Source organism: Kwoniella shandongensis, chromosome 5 (genome assembly GCF_008629635.2).
Source record: "Kwoniella shandongensis chromosome 5, complete sequence".
NCBI classification, from domain to species: Eukaryota; Fungi; Basidiomycota; class Tremellomycetes; order Tremellales; family Cryptococcaceae; genus Kwoniella; species Kwoniella shandongensis.
The window spans coordinates 685221-705052 of NC_089291.1; the positions used below are offsets into that span (position 1 = coordinate 685221).

A 19832-nucleotide genomic window follows, 5' to 3' on the forward strand; every position below is an offset into this window, starting at 1 on the left:
TCGCGTGCGTTGCCCCACAAGAAAGGGGAGCACTTACGTAACACACCAATTGCTGCAAGATGTAAATGAGCCTACCTTTTAGACCAAAAGTTGGATTTGCCATGCGAGCGAGCGAGTGTGCAGCGCAGAAGTTGATGTTGTTCTCATTCATTTTTGACAGCTATTCACTTTGTGAGAGCTAGTCATCCATAACAGATCGCCGCAATGTCACAATCCAATATCGAGGCGAGACGACATGTCCAAGTACTCCCGGAGCGAGTGGGGAACGTGAGTGATACCCTTCCAAATTACCATGGGTCGTTAACTGATCAAGTCCGCTTTGTCGGGTTCACAGGTCGCTGGATCAGAGTTCCCTGGTCATTATCCCGGAGAAGACCATTCGTGGAACTTGGAAAAGTTCAAGAAGGTGAGCTGGCTCGAAACACTCTGTTGGGCATAGCTCAGTGCTGATCTTGTGGTACCAAACAGAACCTCGTCACCTCTGTTCAACGACTTACTCCTTCCACGGTAGAGTTTGATCTCGTCGGTGTCGATGCTTCTATTGCCAATGCTTTGAGAAGAGTGATGATCGCCGAGGTGAGTCAAGCTTGAGTGTAGTTCTGCAGCAAAGCTGATACCTTGCTACCAGGTCCCTACCATTGCTATTGAGGAGATCTACGTTTGGAACAATACTTCCATCATGCAGGATGAAGTGTTGTGTCATCGTGTTGGATTAGTACCATTGAAGGTTGATCCCCGTTCGCTGAAATACCGACGTGAGTCAGCGACTTCCGAATCTAGCCTCCGCTGAGTACCTTTCGCTAATGTCTGCATCCAATCCACTTAGCCTCATCCCACGCTCAACCTCACGAGACCGACACGATAGTCTTCGATCTCCAAGTGCGATGTGACAAGATTCCAGGTGTCGATCCTAAAGTAGAAAAGGATCCCAAAAAGCTATACTACGATTCCAACGTCTTCACCGGGATGATGAAATGGCAACCATCAGGAGATCAGGGGAAGAAATATAAAGGCAAAGCACCTAAACCTGTTGACGAGGATATCTTGTTGGTGAAGCTCAGACCAGGACAACAGGTTGATTTGCATTGTTTCGCGAGAAAAGGTGTAGGAGCGGATCATGCAAAGTTTTCCCCCGTCGGTGAGTGTTCCCCTCGTTTGTCAACAATCGTACTGTCAATATGGTATAGTCCAGACTGGCTAAGTGCTAAACCTACCCCTTCCGCAGCCACCGCATCATACCGGATTTTGCCACAAATCACCCTCCGCGGTCCTATCCCTCTCGAACACCAAGAAAAGTTCCAGAAATGTTTCCCTCCCGGCGTTATCGAGTTGAAAAAGGACGAACAAGGAGAACAACAGGTCGTGGTTGCCAATGCTAGAAAGGACACAGTGTCAAGGGAGGTGTTAAGACATCCCGAGTTCCAAGATTTGGTTCAACTCTCGAGGATACGAGATCATTTCATCTGTGAGTAGTGCCGTGACTGTACCCAGGTCGAATCACCTTCGAAGAAACCTATTCGGATTCAAGCCAACTACCCGGGGAGGGTCATGTCTTCGTTGGAAAGTAACGCTGACGAGGATTATGTTTCAAACCCGCAGTCAGTGTCGAGTCGGTCGGTCAATATCAACCTGAAGAACTGGTACCCGAAGCTATCAAGATTCTTCTTAGCAAGATTACCGCTGTGGAAGAAGGTCTCGACAAACTGTTCTCGGCCGACGCTCAAGTAGCATAGACATTTACATTGACCATGCATAGATGTGTTTGTACTTTTACTATCACATCATTGTCCAGCTGCCATACGAGCTGCCTTGAATCTTGATACCTTTTTCGCAGGTGCAGGTGTTGGTGCAGTAGTGGCGGGATCTGCTGGTGTTGGTGCTGATGAAGCGATGGGTTTCTTCTCCTCGACTTCTGGTCGCAAAGCAGGTGGTAGAGAAGTCTTCCAATCTTTTTCCTGTCTCTCCTTCCCTTTTTTGATCTCATCTCTCTCGCTTTGAGAAGGACTATCCATCGGGTCCAAACCCATCAACTTTCGCTTAACCTCTTCTCTCCTTCTCAATCTCTCTTTCTTCTCCACATCCTTCCCTCCCTCATCCTCAATCACATCGTCATTATCCGAATCGACATCAGATACACCTTCTTCTTCTTCTTCACCTGGAGCTAAGACCAAATTGCCATTTTCTAGTCTCCCAACCCTTATGAACTTTCTCAAATCGTCAGGTGTAGGATTAACAATCATCGGTCCTTGCCCACCTCCGTCACCGGATTCACCTATCGTTGGTAAACCCAACATCACGCCCATGTCGATCTCGCCGGACTCCAACATCCCTTGATCTTCCATGTCGTGGTTCAGCGGTTGATAAGCGCGTCTCTTGTGATATTCTAATGCGATTTCTCGAGCGAGAAGAGCATCGTCGAGATCGTATTCATCTTCTTCCGCAGATGAAAAGTCACCAAGGTCTCCATCATCGTCGTCGTCATCGTCGTCGTCGTCATCATCGTCATCGTCATCGCCAGCACCGCTCTCGGTGTTGCCTGTTGACTTAAGACTGGAGCTTCCTCTATTGGTTGAGCCACCTGTAGAGGTCGAGGCGAACGCCGGTTTGGGTAAAGCCTTCGCCAAAGGTTTTTCGATCACGTCCATCCTCACAGTCGATGTCGACTTGCTCTCCGACGCTTTGGGCAGTAACATGGTACGTGAAGATGACGATGACGAGCCGGTCGCAGAGGGAGCCGAGGCATCGATCTCCGGTTGAGCGAGTCGTTGAGCGAACAAACTTGGTTTTCGGGCCTTTGGCTTTATCTCGTTATTTGGCGTAGAAGCGTCAGCACTCGGCGTGGCTGTCACGGGTGAACCGTTGTTCGTGCCAACTTTCGGAGGACCGCTCAAGAACCCCCTTTTGAACCCCGCAAAACCTTTCTCATCCACTCCCTTCTTTACCGGTTCAGGCTTCGATATCACTGGCACCGATCTCACCGAATAATCAAACCCATCACCACCCATCTTCGCTTCGGTCTCGTCATCGTCATCCGGACCGAGCGGTAAGGGGAACCCAAACTTCCTCGCGAGATGGAAAGACGAGGTTGTGTCGGGTGATGTGGGTGAAGTAGGGATGGAAGGATCGAATGATACTGACTTCTTGCGAGTAGGCGGTCGGGCAGGCTTGAGAATCGATTTAGCAGGTGGTGGATTGGATGAAGATGGACGGCGAGGACGTGAAGATTCGTCTTGCGGAATGATGGGAGAATGTTCCTTCTCCGTTTCGAGTGCTGAGGTCGATTCAGTATCGCCGCCGGAAGGAGCGGTGGCTGATGCCTCGACTTCATCCGCGCCCTCCTCCTCTTCATCCGTATCATCATCCTCATGGAACAATCTCCTCCTCAATTCAGCTCTTCTCGCAACCGCTTCCTCAGACCAATAATCATCTTTCTCTTCGCTTACATCCGATATCGACGCAGTCGCACTCGTCACCGTTGATGGCGGAGGAGGACCGATCGTCTTCCCATCGATGGTCTCGCGAATCTCGTGGAAGGGTAGACCTTCTTCATTCAATGTCTAAGTGGAGATGTCAGATACAAGGTAATATTTGTTAGACGAGCCGGACTTACCGAGTCATCGCCGGTAGATTTGGGGTTAGTTGAAGCAGCCAGCGCAGCTCCTTGAGCAATCACATCTAGTAGAGAATTGGACGGTTTTGAGCTCTGAGAAGTCAATGTGGGTTTCAGAGCTTCAGGCTTTTTAGGCTCGATGGGTTTTGTTTCGCTAGCTGAGGTCGTTTTCTTCGCGATTTCCTGAGCCGGCTTCGCCTTCTCCTCCTCAACTTTGGGTGTTTGATCTCGTGGTCGAGAAGGCCCAGCCACAGCCGGACTATAGAATAGCGGATGGAAAGAAGGTCCTTGTCCCCTTGACTGCTCCGCTTGAGGGGTTTCGTCCAAAGCACTACTCCTCGGTCTACCCTCTATCATTCTCGCCTGATCTTCCAACATCCTCTCTTTCCTTCTTCGTACATAGTCGCTCGCCTCTTGTGCAGTCATGTCCACCCACCATTCTCCACCCAGATGGATTTTAGTCTTGGATGCATTAGCTATTCGCGCGGGGAGGGAAGCTTTCGACGTAAGGGGTATTCTGGCGGGCAGCGAGGAAGATGAAGGGAGTTGGGCCAGTTGGAGGGAGAGGAGGGATAGGGTCGATATCTGTGATGGGAAGGAAGGGGATGGCGGCGTGATAGGAAGATTGAGTGGCTCCGGTGAGCCGGATCGAGGTGGGGACATCGTCTTGTAGTCTGGTGGTGGTCTACCTGAGAATTCGCTGTCACAAAGGCAAGTCAAGCATGCTGACTAGCCGACGAAATAGTCTGGTTGAGATTTGTTGATGGATTCAGGGTTCACCCAAAGTGGAGGTTGATCTCATCCGGTCTCGTTCTCGATAGAGAGGCCGATGGCAAGAACGTCATCAACATCGTGTTATCTATCACTCACCTATCATCCTTTGTCCTATTATATACTCTGCTATCGCTTCCCCATCTTGACAATTAAGCTGGTCGTTGTCTTCATCGATTCTTGACGAGAGCATCCACCTCATATACATACTCTCAGCTCTATCACCCCGTTTGCCACCCGACTCGCCCAGCTTGCTTGTTTACACACGTGTATGACGTTGTCAGGTGGGTGGATCTGTGCCATCTGCGATCATCGTGCTAACGTCTAATCCGTCGCTCTAGCTGTGTCTCACCCTCGCTTTTACTGCTTGGCCAGCTCTTGACACTTCGTCGTTGCATCGCGTGTTTGTCTCGATCGGTAACCGGGGCCACAGTGCACAACCGCGATCGGGAGCGATTATCCTCTGTCGCGTCCACTATCTACCACCTTCCAGCTCACAATCATCTCGACATGACGAAACTGAGCAACTCGATATCCTACCGTCTTCTCCGACAGTGGGATTCGTTCTGTCGACTTCTACCTCCCTCGCTCCTATTCGGTACACCGCGATACGAAATATGGTCCGATGCCTCTGGACGTGGTTATGGTGGACACTTAGGACCCCAATCACGTCCTTTGGACGTGTGGCAAGCTACTCATTCAGGTCTTGGAAGTCCCGGATCAAAGTACGAGAATGGTTCTACCGAATATGTTGAAGCCATGGCTGTGTTGTTGAGTCTGAGGCGATGGTCAGATCAATTGAGAGGTAAAAAAGTATTTTGTTATATCGATAATTATACGGTATACAAATACCTCTCAAGACGTTATCCTCATCCCGTCACAACGAATTTCCCAATCCCGATCCCGATCACAATCCCGAACAATCTCTTCTTTTCGACAATGACAAAGAAAGAGAGAAGGACGATCGTACCCCGTGCTAAATATAGAGGAACGAGAGAAACGCTCGAACAGATCGAACGATTGGTAGAAGAACACGATATCGTCCTTAGAGCAAGATGGGTGTGGGGCAAAGATAATAGATTAGCAGATAGGCTGTCGAGGTTGGGAAGAGGTTATTCGGGTTTGCCACCGGAGGTGAGAGAGTTGTTGAAGGCGAGTGCAGGGGGGAGCGAAGGTAGTGATAGACCGCCTACGACCATGGCGTAGGGTCGAGCATGACACGAATCTGGGTGAACGGACTTGGGGTCACATCTCAGTATGCTAATTTGGATTTTGTTGTATATACTATACGGGTCATAATTGTAGAGTAGAGTCTCAACGCTGTTGTAGATAGTACACGCTATGCGACACAGTCAAGTATGCATGTACAGATATGTTGGAAATGCCTCGGTGCCCTCTCACCTTTGAGTAAAGATACAACAGTCTCGTCTACTAATACACCCGTAGATACAACACTTTCAATGCAGATCACTCATCACCTGGTCCATCGCCCACTCCACCGCCTCGCTGCTAAACATAGGTATCGACCCTTCCTTCGTCCCATGCACCGATGCAGGAACAGCAACAAGCTTGACTCCTTGAGCCTGACGCAGAATAGAGCGAATCAGCAGACAGTAATATGTGGGTGCGAAACGTTCCCACTCACTTCAATATGACCTTTGTCCACCTGCACGCCGCATCCTTCGAGATATACCACATGAGAGATCAGATCGGACGTGCGCCATGTCGGTCCAGGGTGGAACGGGTCCTTCCCCCGAGTCCGTTTCGGTTTGTCGTAATGTCGCAACATGCCGGTGATAGTTGAGATGTACTCGGATGCAGTGTAATCAGGTGTTTCGCGATCATTCACCGAATTGACTAACAGACGAAAAAAGTCAGTGGGCAATACGCTTGATCTGCTGTTTAGGAACAGAGACTTACGAAGCAAGACCTTCGCACGGAGAGTCTGTGACGAGGCAATCGACGCCGCGAGCCCCTTGAGAGCTAAACATGGCACAATTGAAGTCCACAGAGAGCCGCAGGAGTAAACCAAGACATCTCGCTGATTCAGCGCATCCAGGAACTCGTGATTGGGGTCGGGGTAGATCTCCTATGATAGGATTGGTCAGCCATACGACTTGGACCAAACTCATTGGAGGGACGCTTACCTGTCCATACAGATTGATATAGAATACTCTATCGATCCTCGCTTCGAGCGGAGTCTCCTCTTCACCCTTTCTATACCCCAGGTTACCGCCAGCCCAGGGTTCTTCCTCCGCCATGCCGTTGAGATCAGGCGACCCTCTTACTGAAGGAGGAAGGGATGTATCAGGCGTATCGAACGTTCTTGAATCTCTCCTGAAGTGATTCCGAAGTTTGGAAGGTAAGGTCGGGATTTGATGCGTGGCTCGAGCTGGAGTAGGAGCGATAAGAGGCGTCGTGGGGGAGGTGGTAGCAGGGGTGGGGATCGGTGTCGGGTGGGAGATTGCACATTGACCAACGAGGGTGGTTGAGTTTGCCTGTGAAAGAGATGTCAGCTTCAATGCTGGCGGTCTGTTGTGAAAGAAATTGAAGTTACCAGCTGAGCCGCAATGGTAACCGTTTCTACGAAGCGATATTAGTATATGCCATGACTTCGGTCCCGATGCCAACTTACGATTGGTATTGATGACCGGTATCACCTGTACTCCATTCTGAGAGCGGCACGATCAACTGGTGGAACGTCACTTCGCAGCTTTAAGACTCACGTTCACCCCCGCTATTGACTTGAACAAGAAGATGGCGCTTGGCAGACTTCCAAACAGATCTCTCGCTCCTGTTAGAAACCCATTTCCCAAGGAGAAATTGCGGAATGAGAATCGCTTATGAGCACGTTTGAGACAAAGCGTTTGGAAATGGACGAGGAAGGCTGCAATTGCTCCCACGCATTAGCACATTACATGGACTGGACCGAACACCATAGTGAGGTATGTCTTTACTTTGAAGGAACTCCCACACTTACCTCTGAGACATTCCTTCTTGTCGTACCCGATGCCATCCCAGAGCTCACTCTGCCCTTCTACAATTTCCATCCACAGTTCTCTGACGACCTTTTCGGCCGCTTGAGCAGGGAAACGGTATGCCATTAAATGGTATATCGCCGCTCGTTCTTTGTCGTCTCGAGTGATCGGGTTCAGAGCGAGGGGAATCAGTCGGATGAGACGAGAACCTATCCGTATGTCATGAGTCCTCACGTCGGGTTAGAGGGGATAATATTCGGACTCACGGATATCACCGATGGATGGACCTCCAAAACATCTCAGAATCTCTGACGAACTTCCCCCATCATCAGACACCGGAAGCACGAATGCTGGAGAAGATCCAAAAGCGCCTGCGATGGAATTGGCTCCCGTTCCACCTGATATAATCAGGTATGACAGGTCACCCGCCCGCTCTGGCGGGTTCTCGAGTGTTGGGGAGTCGACAAAGACCGAGTCAGATTGGGAAGGGAGTCGTAGGGGTAGTGGTCGTGTGAGAGGTGATACAGGAGAAGGGCTCATGGTGTGTCGTAACCATAGACAGACAAGGTGAGAGCGGGGTGGCAAGAGGTGATGAAGGCGATGAAAGAATCAAACTCGTGAGGGCAGTGGCTTGGTCAGCCAGCAGCCTAACGACTTTCAATGACGTGCAGCGATTTCGACTGGTACACAGCCTAGGCTGAAAGGAAGAGAGATGTTGAAGTGGTTCGTGGGCTATTTAGACGAGCTTGATTTAAAAGGAGATCACGTTGGATATGGTGATTTAGACGAGATATGATCCGTTTTCCACGGGCCGTAGGCTGTGAAGGGGAAGCAGAAGTCGAAGGCGATGGTGGTCGTTCTGACAAGATATGCGATGCGTGGATCTCGTTATTTACGAAAACAACACCTCCAGCTCATCCCGGTGCGGGACCCCACCTTCTTGGTTTCTTCGATAACAATAGATTACCGCCCGTGCGATTTGTAATCTCCCATTAGCGGGATCAGATTCCAGATGAATAGAAACCAAAATACCCGATTACCGATTAATACCCGCCTGAGTCAAAGCGGGACCCCTCTCACCGCAATAACACCACACATACTTATCATGGCGCCACCTTGTCTCCACCACCTCCATTTCTAAATTGATTCATCTCTATCTTGCAATATCAACAATCTTTCCTATTCTTGTTACGAATAAGAGGAGACCATCACTATCGCCATCATGCAGAGAAAGGCCTTGAAGCAAGTGAGCGGAAATGCTCGGCAATCAAGTGAGATATTCAGCTGATATTCTCGTCGCGTGCAGTTGGGCAAAGTCACCCAGTGGACCTCTGAAAAGGTATGTGGACAGACTCGACAACAATCACCTTCCCACTGACGAGCTTCTGCCAAAGGTCTTCTCGGGGGAGAAAACACAACTGTCTACCGACTTTCTTGAATTCGAAAAGGAAATCGAGGTACGAAGACTAGGTATCGAAAGGTAAGACATCAAGTTTTTTCACAACATTCTGTTCTCATGAGCTCATGTTATGATGATCCCATCTAGATTACACGCGACTTCACTACCGTTCCACCAGCAAATCACGAAAGTGAAGCCAACGGCTGATCCTTTCCCGCCCCCCGGATCTGGGAAGGACAAGATATCGTATACCGAAGCGTTGGGTTTGGTGATGATTGATTACGGGGACGAGTTGGGGGATTCGTACGGTAAGTGGTGGTCCGACTCAATCGATGTATATAACAGATCTGACGGGATGTCGACAGGCGATGGTTTGTCAAAGTACGGTCGAGCACGATGTCGATTAGCAGCGGTACGTCGATGACCTTCCCACTTGACTCTCGCCCGACTTGGCTGACGAGTTCTACTTCAACAGGTTCAGGAGGAGTTTGGCGCTCGACTCGCAGACAACTATATTGCTGGTATGGGTGAGTAGAGTTGATCCATCTCATTCTCATGTCGATGAAGTCATCTTGTGAGCGCATGGCTGACCTGGTCTCTTGCAGAAATGGCATTGGGGAATGTGAACGAGTACAAGTCGTTGAGGAAGAAGCTAGATTCGAGAAGGTGAGTTGTCGCCGTCGTTAAATGGTGATTTTGGTTGACGCAGGTGTCATCAGATTGACTCTCGATGCCGCTATTACAAAAGCTCAAAGCAGTAAGAAAGAGAATGCCGGCTTGGAGGAGGAGGTGAACATCGCTCGGCAACGATTGTGAGCTTTGGGCATGTTCTTCGCATAGTGCTATGGGCTAGAGGCTGACGTCGTATCTGATCGTAGCGAAGAGGTAGAAGAAGAGACTCATGGTAGAATGATGGTCATACAGGAATCCGAGGAACAGCAGCTGGTAGAGCTGTCAGACCTTTTAGAAGCAGAATTAGAGTATCACACAAAATGCCGGGACATCCTGGATGATCTGCGAACATCTTGGTCAAACGGGTCAGTGCACATGGCTGCCTTCGAAGGCAGCTCAGGCTAACAGCTCGCAGATCGTCCCGTCCCGTCACCACCCGTGCGAGATCCAACACCGCAACCTCCTCCCGTTCACTGGGTCGCACCGCCATGACTCGTTCACATTCCTCACGTCACAATATCACCCCTTCGTCGGATGAAGAAGGCGGCGTCACGCCAAATCGAGCCCGATCGCATAGCAACGCATCCTCTACTGGGAAAACCAAGGAGAAGAGGTCTATGCTTCCGTCTTTTGGCTTGGGAAAGAAGAGTGGACTGTCCAGCGTGACGACGAGCAAGAAGAAGGCTTATAGCAAGGACAAATACGGCGACAGTCGCACTGCGCTTCACTCGGAGGAAGACGATGATGACGAGGAAATGCCACAACCTACGAGCTACAGTTCGACTTCGACCAATGGTCGAGCACGATCTCAATCGCAAGTCACGGCTCCCCCGGCGATGCGACGCGCTCTGACCTCGCCACCCACTTCGTCAGCTCGTTATGCGGACCCCCACGCGCAGTACGTCAAGGTTCTATACGATTACCCCGGCGCTGCTGCGGATGAACTTGCGCTTCGTGTCGGTCAGATTGTGGAAGCCAAGACAGAGGTTTCGGATGATTGGTGGATCGGGGAATGCGACGGACGATCAGGATTGTTCCCTCGAGCTTATACCGAGGAATACGTGCCTTCACCTCAAACGGCTGTTCCACCACCCATGCCCACACGACCTCGAGCTCTCCCACCTCCTGCTGGACAACCAAGGTCGTTACCCCCTCCTGTTGCACCCGTGAACCACAACCATCTTCCGCCCTCTCCCAATCTTGGTTACCACGACTCTGAGCTAGAGTCAGAAGCCGAATCACATGGATTCGAAGATGCCGACAACTACTTTACAGCTTCACTTGCTGCTGCTCCCCAACCGACCGCCACTGCCAGCTCTCGACAACCAATCAAGAAGGCCGCTCCACCGCCTCCTCCTTCGCGCCGAGCCGCATCTAGCGGTAATCTTGTGTCCCTAGCATCTGGATCTGGCTCTGGTTCAATTGCCTCGAGTAACGGTGCCAGCCCATATATGTCACCTCCTCAACCGATCTTCGGACGAACGCGATCATCTACGACCACGACAGTCAGACCGAACACATTTGAGAACTCGCCCTTTGCAGGATCGGAAGACGACGAATCGGATGACCTCGACCATGACTACAATTCTAGTGGTCTGAATCATGGATTAGGAGGGATGCATCTGAGTAATGGGGGTGGGGGTCCTGGGGTGAGTATGGGCACGTGTACGACGTGCGGATGCGAAGATTTCACACAGAATGTGTTCAAGTCGAAAGGCACTTGTTCGACTTGTTTCCATGCGCATTGAGGTGAGATGGCTTATGGGGTGAACGCGATTTTACAGTACACGCGAAGGTATTGAGGAGAGGACGAGCTAGACGGTAGCAGCGAGTCGGTGCACCGAGGAAGCGGTAGACGAGATGGTCATCCGGAGTAGAAAGAAACACGATCTACACAGATGTCCTACACCGAACCAGAGGGGCGCCATATACAGTATGCATCATTCGTGGGTGGAGTACAGCTTTGTCCCCGCCTATATAGTACAGTACAGCAGATCGAATCATACCTTTCCCCTTCACACTTCACATTTGAGCACCACTCATCTTCTTCCTCAGGTCTCTCTCACCCAGCCGTTTTCTCAGTTCCTCATTCTCTTCTTCAATAATACGCTTAATATGGTCTACCAAATTGGCAGGAAGAGCGTCAATGTATGTCGGATCAACAGTCAAACGGACAGAATGGTCAATGAACTCTCGGTTATCGTGTGCATCGCCGCCTGAGATGGATGGAGAGTGTTTGGATGGAGATGCATTTGTCTTGATCATGGTCGGGAGATGAAGATCGTCGCCAACCGTCTGCGATCGTTTACGTTTCTTCATCGTACTTGGAGACGAATCAATCTCGGAAAGTCCTCGATCTGTCGATGTGATCGGTTTATGATCGTCATCTGGGTGGGGGAGAAGGACGACCGGTCTTGTCGTGTCGAGTGTTAAACGAGGATTGTGATACCACTCTTCGTTCTTTCGTGAAGACGACTGCAAGAGATGTTCGTCTTCTTTGTCGTCCGTCGTTGATAGACTAGTGGCTTGGAGGTTGTGAGTGGAATCTTCATACACAGGTCGTTCAAAATAAGCTTTCGTCAAACCATCCTGCTCGATGTGGGTCTGATCTTGATCGTGGCTCGACCTCCTCTACTTCCTCTTGTTCTCACTGCTACTCCCAACCTCGTCGGTTAGTCGATGCGACTCCCTTCTTGCCTCCATATCGAATCTCTGCTCTTCCTCCTCCTTCACGAGAAATTGTCTCTCTTCCTCGTCAATCACATAATCACCCATCGGTAACATCCTCCCTGCTTTAACACAAGCTTGTACCCAACGATAATCGTATAGTACCCAAGGACGTGTTCTCATTATCGGAATGAGCGGATCATCCCGCTTTGCAAACATCAACCTTGGCAACTTCTCTAGCATCTCTTGAGTCCCTTTCGTCTTTTCGTCATCGCAAAGGCCATCATCGAGTTTGTTGACCGATTCCTCGTCGTTGGATGAAAGTTGCGTAGGCGGAGTGAATAGTCGTCCGGAATGAGCGACGAAGAGATCGATAGTCCTACTTGGGACGGTGGGTGTGAAATATGCAGAACCGAGAGGGGCGAATATATCTGGTCGTGCCGTAGTTTCGTTTTGAGGAGAATTTCGGGATCGAGAGCTTGATATCGGGAGCAAGAGGGGTGAAGGAAATGGTGGAGAGGGCTCACGTCAGCTTTGCCACTCTTCACCTTGAGGTAGATTCGGCTGAACTTACCCTGGCATTGTGATTTGAAGGCGCCCAGTGTGCCGAATGTTGATCGCAATTTGATTAGTATAGCACTTGCCCTTGCATAGTCTGAAGTCGTGAGAGCGATAGACAGAAAGGAGAGAGGAAGAGGAAGAGCGAGATACGAATCAAAGGAAGGAAGGATGTAAGGGTACGACATGGTCCGAGCTTTTGAGAACATTACTTTGTGGCGCGGCGGTGACGATTCGCAAGGAAGTGAAGTCAGTCGCGACGTATATTGTGATGATAAGATCGCCATGCATATGCTCCAAACTCTATGCTACATCTACTTCTATGTCTAGGTTATATCTATATTCTATGTTTCTATGCGGACATCTTAGTTGGTCAAGACGTATCTGTAACGGGCCTTTCCGTGGTGCATGTCTACAAAAACGAAATGGGATCGTTAGTAATGTACTCTTGTTTTCGACGATGTGATGATGCGCTACGACGACTCACCCTGAACAGCCTGAGTTGCCTCTGACATGGGTCTGGTCTCGACCCAAGTCTTGACGTCATGTTTGACGGCGACCTCGAACATCTCCTCGAGTTCTGCGGGACTACCGATCAAAGATCCAGTGATGGATTTACCGAGCAAAGCCCATCCACCGGCGGGAACACCGCTGTTGGGAAGACCGACGACGACCATGTTTCCGAAGGGCTTGAGGAGGGGGAGGTAGACCTCTTGTAAGGGCATACCTTCTTGGTAAGAGGTACAGATGATGAGGTCGAATGAGGACTTGTGAGCGTTGGTAGATTCCTTGTCGCCGGAAGAGACGAAGCCCTTGGCGCCCATAGATTCGGCATCGGCCTTCTTCTTGTCAGAGTGAGAGATGGCGTAGGCTTCCGCACCGAGAGCGTTGGCGAATTGCTAAACAAAAAGACCTAATATCAGTCCCGATAATACCTCGGGTACAAGGGAAACACGTACAATGGCCAAATGTCCGAGACCACCGATACCAATCACACCGACCTTCTTGCCAGGTCCGGCACCGTATCGCTTAAGGGGCGCAAAGACGGTGACTACAAAGACATGATCTTATTAGCTACTGATCGGTATACAGCTTGTCACTAGCGTGGTGTACTCACCACCTGCACAGAGCATGGGAGCGGCAACGGTCGACTCGATACCCTCGGGGATCTTGACAGCAAAGTGGCCAGGCCCCTGGTCTAGAAGATATCGCAACAATGATTAGCGATCGGCTTCTTTTAAAGCAGAAGTCTTACGCGTGGCACAACTCACAATAGTCGGCGTAACCACCCTGGGTGTACGGCTGGACGTCTGAGCCAGTAGGACCGTTGTATGTTCCGACCATAGTACCGACACAGTAGTTCTCGTGACCGGCCTTACAGTTCTCACAGTCCATACAAGAGTTGCACTGAGCACCGAAACCGATCCTGTCTCCGACTTGGTGTTTTGTGTTCTTTCCAGCTTTGACGACTTGGCCGACAATCTCGTGACCGACGATCATGGGGAAGTTCTTGTGTTCCATCCAACCACAAGTGATAGTGTGGAGATCGGACTGTGCAAGGAGAGGAAGGGGCAAGGTCAGTAAAGGTCTTGACCAACACGGCGGCGAGGGAGATCTACCAGAAGGCGATAGAATGGTGATAGAGTTAAGCTAGCTACTCACGCCGCAGATACCACAGCACTCGACTTTGATGACCACATCCTCCTCTGTGAACTCTCGAGGAGTATAGGCGTAGTGTTTAAGATCGAACGATTCCTCGTTCTGCTTCTCCATAGCAGCTTGACCTGCGAATTGAGTAGGAACGGACATGTTGATGTGATGTGTGTGCGGGTTTGCTTTGGTAATAGGTGAGTGGCAAGATTAATATTTGGAACAATAACACAAAGCAGATTCGTATCAACTCATTCATCTTATAGCTCTATCATATCCTTATACTGTAATCCATACTGAGCATCACACACAACCGAACCAAGCCACCACCACCATACAAAATTTTGGATTTGGTGACCAAGAAACTTTACGCGGGCTTTGGTTTTACGATGACGATGATGATGACGATAGCACGGTTATTGTCCTAATGGAGGTACTGGGAACTATGATGAGCAAGTAGTCTATTTGCGGTATGAAGTAGTAGTAAGCGAGATGACAGCGTTTAACTTTACCTTACCAATGCAACCAGTGAGTGATGAAGATGAAATATGATTCATACTAAACTACTACTACTCGTATACAGTGAGTGAGTGTGATGTGTCTTGAACCGATCCCCTGTTCAAAAACCGGCGGTAACTTAAATTATTCAGGTCGTTTCAGGGTCCAAATTCGTCCTTCCCGGATCAGGCGGACTGAATCGTGACTACCAAGTTTTGGTTCCTTCAATTCCAGCATTCCAGCATAGGTCAGCATTCTCACGTAACTTTTTTTCTGCACTTACTGTACATCTCCACTCCTCCACTTTGGAAAATTACTTCGCTGCTTTGCATGCTTGAAAACGACTTTTACGGCATAGTATACTTTCCTTGGTGCTGAGTCATTCGCATTCAGACGAGGAACGCTACGAAGCGATAGAGGGTTGTAAAGTTTCAACTTGTACTCGGCCGAGGGGCATCGTAACTGGGCACAAAGAGACCACGTTGACTTCGGTTCGGTAATGACTCTTCACCACTATGCTCAACGAAACGTGCTTATCGATACATCCACATTACATGCTACAACCTTATGGGATATCATCAAAATGCGTGGTAAATTCTCCTCGGTCGTTTAAAGCAAGCCATATCATCCTACAGCCGATCGGGGACTTTGCCATACTCTCGTAATGCCTCCTCTTGCTTCAGGTGTGATCTCACCTGTCTTTCCATCTCCGCGTTGATAGCCCACACCCATCTATCCCTCTCAAGCTAGATTCGAACACAAGCACAAGATCAGCATTTCCTCCCCCAATGCGTGTCCCCTCGTTGACTCACTTTGGATCTCGCTCTGAAAATCAGCAACGTGGCAGGCTTTTTACTCAATCCAGGTGGCAGAAAGTCCGCATCCTCTTCCATCTCCCACGGTTGTGTTCTCTTCTTACCCCATCGCGAAGGCGAGGTGGGAAGTCTCAGACAAAAGGTCGTATCTTCGGCAGGATCGGAGGATTGCAGGCCATCTTGGTACACTCGTGCCTGCGTTGAAAAGGCATCCGAATTCGAAGCCTCGTGAAGCTCATCTTGCGCTAACATGCCAGAGTACACCTGTTTGCCCACAGGTCAAAGTCGTTAGTGTCGGTCGAACTGAGAACGAGCGCGATGGAAATACCTACGTATGCACCAAAGAGTGGGTATCGCTTCTTCCTCGGATGGAATGAGTCCTTTCGCTTGATCTTAAACGATACCAGACACCCTTGAGTCAAGACAAAGTATTTCAACCTATCAAATTAGATGTGATCAACTCAAACATCGCCTGTGGAAGAGATTTGGCGCCCACTCACCTGAATTTGTCATACTTGTCACGCTTGAGGTGCAATCGCCCGGCCAAGCAGATCGACCGACATCCTTTGATAGCGCACCAATCCCAGATTTCATCAAGTCCGGCATCACTCGCATTGCTCATTGTCGTATCCACGAACGGATCGTGTTTAGAATGCAGAGCAGCGATGTCCATACGTTGTCGTGCGCTGAATGGATTTATAACATGCTCAGCCTGGACCGAGTGGATCACATTGCGAAAGTATACCAGAACTCACTCTACCCGTTGGCGTCGTTTCCAGTATGACCCCAAAGCTTCCAGTCTTTCCACCCACTCTTTCGCCACTTCTGGTGAAGCCGCTTGCAGCCGTACACTACCTCCTGAGGTATATTCGATGTCGAATGTATCGCTCTGCCCGACATCGCCACCTGCACTTGCCCCATCCGCGCTTGCGCCGGTGTGATGAGCAAACGTCGAATTCGTGTTGTCTTCTACTATCTTAACGCTGACAATATCACGAAGATCTACTCGACCCGCACTGCGTTCAATGAGATATGCCATCCGACGGTGTTCGCCGTCTAGGAATTGTCGATGGAGGTCAGGGAAGAGATCAGTCGGGGTGGATCCTTCCTTGTGTGGAACGAGCGGTGGCCGTGCCTCCTTCTGTACTGCTACGAATATGTTTCCTATCGTAATTGATATGTCAGTCGTGCCTGTGGACAGATGAGAACCGGACCAACTTACCATCGTGGGAGGCTATATAGATATGCTCTTTCGCCTTCGATCCTCGTAAACGATATAGATATCCCTCGACGCCAGGCGGTTCGTCCAGCCATGTCCCATCTTCCAACTTTAAAGCTTTCGGCTGATGTTGGGCAGTTCGAAGTTGCAGTTCCCTTTGCACCTTATCCTCCTAGGTACAAGGCAGTATGAGATCTGTTATGCTGCGTGTTATGGTGGATTGACTACTCACATGCATTCTTGCCAGACCCGCCAGCACTGGCCAGGAGCGCTGCTTCCCCTGCACCGTAGTCCGATACGCCATCCAGTCTAAAGTCCCATCAACGGATTTCCAAGCGAGCTCAAGGTCCAGGGTGTCCTTCTTACCCCCCTCTTTCCTCTGTTCCAACAGATCGTCCATATCGACACTCTTCAACAACATTTCCCAACAAGTGTCGATGACCGTCTGGGGGTTGAAGTGCTTGTACAGTAGATGATTCCCCTCATGTCCAGATTCCTCTCCCTCTGGGATAGAAAGCCGCACTGTCGTCGATAATGATGGCACGGAGATGTCAAATCGATGTGGGAGTTCTCCGCCCAAATCTCGCCAGAGTTCCCAATACCAATCCATCGCTCTTGATCTTTCCGCAATCTTGAAGATGAACACCTGAGTCCCCTTCCGTCTCCCTCGAAGCCATTGTACTTGACGCGACTGTTTCACCCGATCCTTCACCCCTCCCATGCGGGTTGTAGTGGATTGTAGGATCTGGTGGACGTCGTGCTGAAGCCGCGCGACGGATGTCGTTAAACAGAGGGTAACGTCGTTTGAATTGAACACCGACAACGAGGTTCGATTGGGAGCAAGGGGGATGGCGAACGCCAAATGCTTGTGACCTGCAAGCCTTTCTCGGAGAGGTAAATTCCAGTCTTGATAAAACTCGATCAGCCCTTTGCGCCATACTACGATATACTCTTCCATCGGTTCGAGTCTTGCGCAAGGATTTCGTCGCTTCCAATCCAAGTTAGCTTGATTCGTCTCCAAGAGCTAGGTCAACACACCTGCGAAGCCTCGTTGAAACCTGAGACGTTATCTTCCCGATGATATCCAACTCTGACGAGCATTCGATCTGCTCTTTCTATGTCAGCCATGGTGGCATGCCGCCGAAGCTGCATATACGTACCTCGCATGATGACTTCTCCAGGTCGTTTCTGCTCCTCCCACTGATCGTCTGCCTCCTCTTCCATAGCTTCCTCTACGGCTCCTGCACTCGTTCCAGCTGCCTCGTCACCCTCTCTCGATAGTACATCTTCGGGGTCAGCCGGCTCTTTGTTACCCTTACGCTTTATGAGCTCCCGTGGACCACTGTTCGCCGTGAGATCAGTGGACGACAAAACTTCGGCGTGATCGACTGGGAATTGTACGCTTTTGGATTTCCCATATTTCCCTGCGCCATTTTTCACACGCGGTAATGGTTGTTCTCTTTCATTTGAGACGATCGACTGATTTGTCTTGATGTCAGATTTGGATGTATGTCGAAGTGCTGATTTCAATCGAGTAGAGATACCAGGCGATGTTGCAACTGTCTTTCCGGAGGAGAATCGTCCCTTTTTGCCGGGTAACGAAGCGGTTGCATAAGAACTCTCACCCTCTTCTTCGATGGGAGAGGAGACGAGTGGCTGCACTGACGAGCTTTGAGAGTTCCGGGGGCGGGGGAGCGGCAGGGAAGCCATTGTGGAAGGGGAAGTACCGAGGGAAGCCTGAGGATTGGGGTTGAGATTATAACCACCTTCTGCCGGTGTATCGAGGGAAAGACTAGATCGGGAAGCGCCCGGTACTCCTGAAGATAGGCGAGTACGAGCGGTAACGAATGTTTCTTGTGTGGTACGAGTGGATACGGGTGGTCTGCTAACCACCTGTCGCGGAGTGCTTCCTTCCCCATTGGATTGACCTTGATTTCGATCACTAGCTCCGCTCTCACCTCGATTGACAGGCGGTGGTCTCTCTCCTGACTGGACGGAACGAGCGATGAACTCTCGTCCTATATCGAAACTCTCTCCTACCCACACATCTTTCCTCGTTTTCTTCTGCTTCGAGCTGTTTTTCCCATCATGCCCCAACTCCGGATCATCATCCAGATCCAATTCCTCTTCTACCTCTTCACCATCTCTTCCTCTCCTTCGCACTTTGATCCTTCTCACTACACCTCTTACCCTTCCTCCTCCTTCATTATCACCACCGAAATCGGCTAATCCTTCACCTCCAAAATCGCCATCTTCGCCTCCTCCTCGTAATCTCCTTATAGCACCTTTACGCAAATCTCGAAACCTCCGCCGTTTCTCTTCCACCTCTTTGGAATTGACCACGTTTTCAGGTATAGGTCCGAGGAACCTCCGTGGAAGGACATGGGTCTCCACGTGAGAAGTGGTCGATGTGACTCCAGGAGACGGTTGAACGGCTGGGCGGTTCGCGGTCGAGGAATGGGGATGTTGAGCGGAAACATCGTGTGGTATATTAGGATTGGGAGGGGTAAAGTGAGCGGCCCGCGTAGAAGAAGCGGGCTGAGGGACGGAGGGCATGCTGTGTGGTGATTATCGAGACATGTGGGTGCGTTTCTTCCCAGGGCCAAATATCTTAGTTTGTTGAGGTAGTTTAGATGGACAAACATGGAATCGTTGATAGCAGGAGATGGGGTGTTATCTCAGGATATGACGTAAGAATCGCTCGCACCGGGCGAGGCGACTAACCAAACATTGTGATATTGAAAATTGAAAACAACCTCTAAACTGATTGAACTCGCTTACATAGGGCACCACAGGGGATATATATGAACCTATTGCTGATGCATATGCAACGTTCTGTTCGTGACCCGTTTCAAGTCAGGTCAGTGGAACTTTTTACTCGCCTGGCAGTCTCTCTCGGGGTTGAATTACAGGTTATTGTGTACCGTCAACCTCCACGGGCCAAGCTTCAGGACGGAACACAGGTTGCCACTGATGTGTGACTGCATGATATGAT

General features: G+C 50.1%; 8 protein-coding genes across 8 annotated transcripts; 3 read left to right on the forward strand and 5 right to left on the reverse strand.

The window, feature by feature from the left end:
* Nucleotides 1–204: 204 nt before the first annotated feature.
* Nucleotides 205–1733, forward strand: CI109_102944 (uncharacterized protein; the record flags this gene model as incomplete). The annotated part of the gene is made up of 7 exons (XM_032001330.1): nucleotides 205–267; nucleotides 335–406; nucleotides 469–576; nucleotides 629–755; nucleotides 827–1138; nucleotides 1226–1465; nucleotides 1600–1733. 7 exons carry the CDS (start codon nucleotides 205–207, stop codon nucleotides 1731–1733), a joined length of 1056 nt encoding a protein of 351 aa, XP_031864220.1.
* Nucleotides 1734–1781: 48 nt separating this feature from the next.
* Nucleotides 1782–4779, reverse strand: CI109_102945 (uncharacterized protein; the record flags this gene model as incomplete). Its single annotated transcript, XM_032001331.2, has 3 exons — nucleotides 1782–3557; nucleotides 3611–4299; nucleotides 4734–4779. 3 exons carry the CDS (start codon nucleotides 4777–4779, stop codon nucleotides 1782–1784), a joined length of 2511 nt encoding a protein of 836 aa, XP_031864221.2.
* Nucleotides 4780–4891: 112 nt separating this feature from the next.
* On the forward strand, nucleotides 4892–5587 carry CI109_102946 (uncharacterized protein; the record flags this gene model as incomplete). Its single annotated transcript, XM_032001332.1, has 1 exon — nucleotides 4892–5587. One exon carries the CDS (start codon nucleotides 4892–4894, stop codon nucleotides 5585–5587), a length of 696 nt encoding a protein of 231 aa, XP_031864222.1.
* Nucleotides 5588–5838: 251 nt separating this feature from the next.
* CI109_102947 (uncharacterized protein) lies at nucleotides 5839–7899 on the reverse strand (the record flags this gene model as incomplete). The annotated part of the gene is made up of 9 exons (XM_032001333.1): nucleotides 5839–5964; nucleotides 6027–6238; nucleotides 6302–6470; nucleotides 6529–6879; nucleotides 6939–6964; nucleotides 7017–7053; nucleotides 7108–7268; nucleotides 7362–7568; nucleotides 7626–7899. The coding sequence occupies 9 exons, from the start codon at nucleotides 7897–7899 to the stop codon at nucleotides 5839–5841; spliced, it is 1563 nt and encodes a 520-aa protein (XP_031864223.1).
* Nucleotides 7900–8581: 682 nt separating this feature from the next.
* On the forward strand, nucleotides 8582–11178 carry CI109_102948 (uncharacterized protein; the record flags this gene model as incomplete). The annotated part of the gene is made up of 10 exons (XM_065967216.1): nucleotides 8582–8605; nucleotides 8666–8698; nucleotides 8754–8839; nucleotides 8906–9066; nucleotides 9124–9170; nucleotides 9234–9285; nucleotides 9364–9424; nucleotides 9478–9570; nucleotides 9637–9795; nucleotides 9846–11178. 10 exons carry the CDS (start codon nucleotides 8582–8584, stop codon nucleotides 11176–11178), a joined length of 2049 nt encoding a protein of 682 aa, XP_065823288.1.
* Nucleotides 11179–11452: 274 nt separating this feature from the next.
* Nucleotides 11453–12679, reverse strand: CI109_102949 (uncharacterized protein; the record flags this gene model as incomplete). Its single annotated transcript, XM_032001335.1, has 3 exons — nucleotides 11453–11976; nucleotides 12082–12575; nucleotides 12672–12679. 3 exons carry the CDS (start codon nucleotides 12677–12679, stop codon nucleotides 11453–11455), a joined length of 1026 nt encoding a protein of 341 aa, XP_031864225.1.
* A 341-nt stretch (nucleotides 12680–13020) lies between these two features.
* On the reverse strand, nucleotides 13021–14464 carry CI109_102950 (uncharacterized protein; the record flags this gene model as incomplete). Its single annotated transcript, XM_032001336.1, has 6 exons — nucleotides 13021–13067; nucleotides 13143–13554; nucleotides 13615–13706; nucleotides 13773–13853; nucleotides 13927–14206; nucleotides 14318–14464. The coding sequence occupies 6 exons, from the start codon at nucleotides 14462–14464 to the stop codon at nucleotides 13021–13023; spliced, it is 1059 nt and encodes a 352-aa protein (XP_031864226.1).
* Nucleotides 14465–15432: 968 nt separating this feature from the next.
* Nucleotides 15433–19393, reverse strand: CI109_102951 (uncharacterized protein; the record flags this gene model as incomplete). Its single annotated transcript, XM_032001337.1, has 9 exons — nucleotides 15433–15549; nucleotides 15616–15882; nucleotides 15951–16056; nucleotides 16119–16304; nucleotides 16374–16782; nucleotides 16841–17009; nucleotides 17070–17825; nucleotides 17876–17952; nucleotides 17998–19393. The coding sequence occupies 9 exons, from the start codon at nucleotides 19391–19393 to the stop codon at nucleotides 15433–15435; spliced, it is 3483 nt and encodes a 1160-aa protein (XP_031864227.1).
* Between the last annotated feature and the right edge of the window lie 439 nt (nucleotides 19394–19832).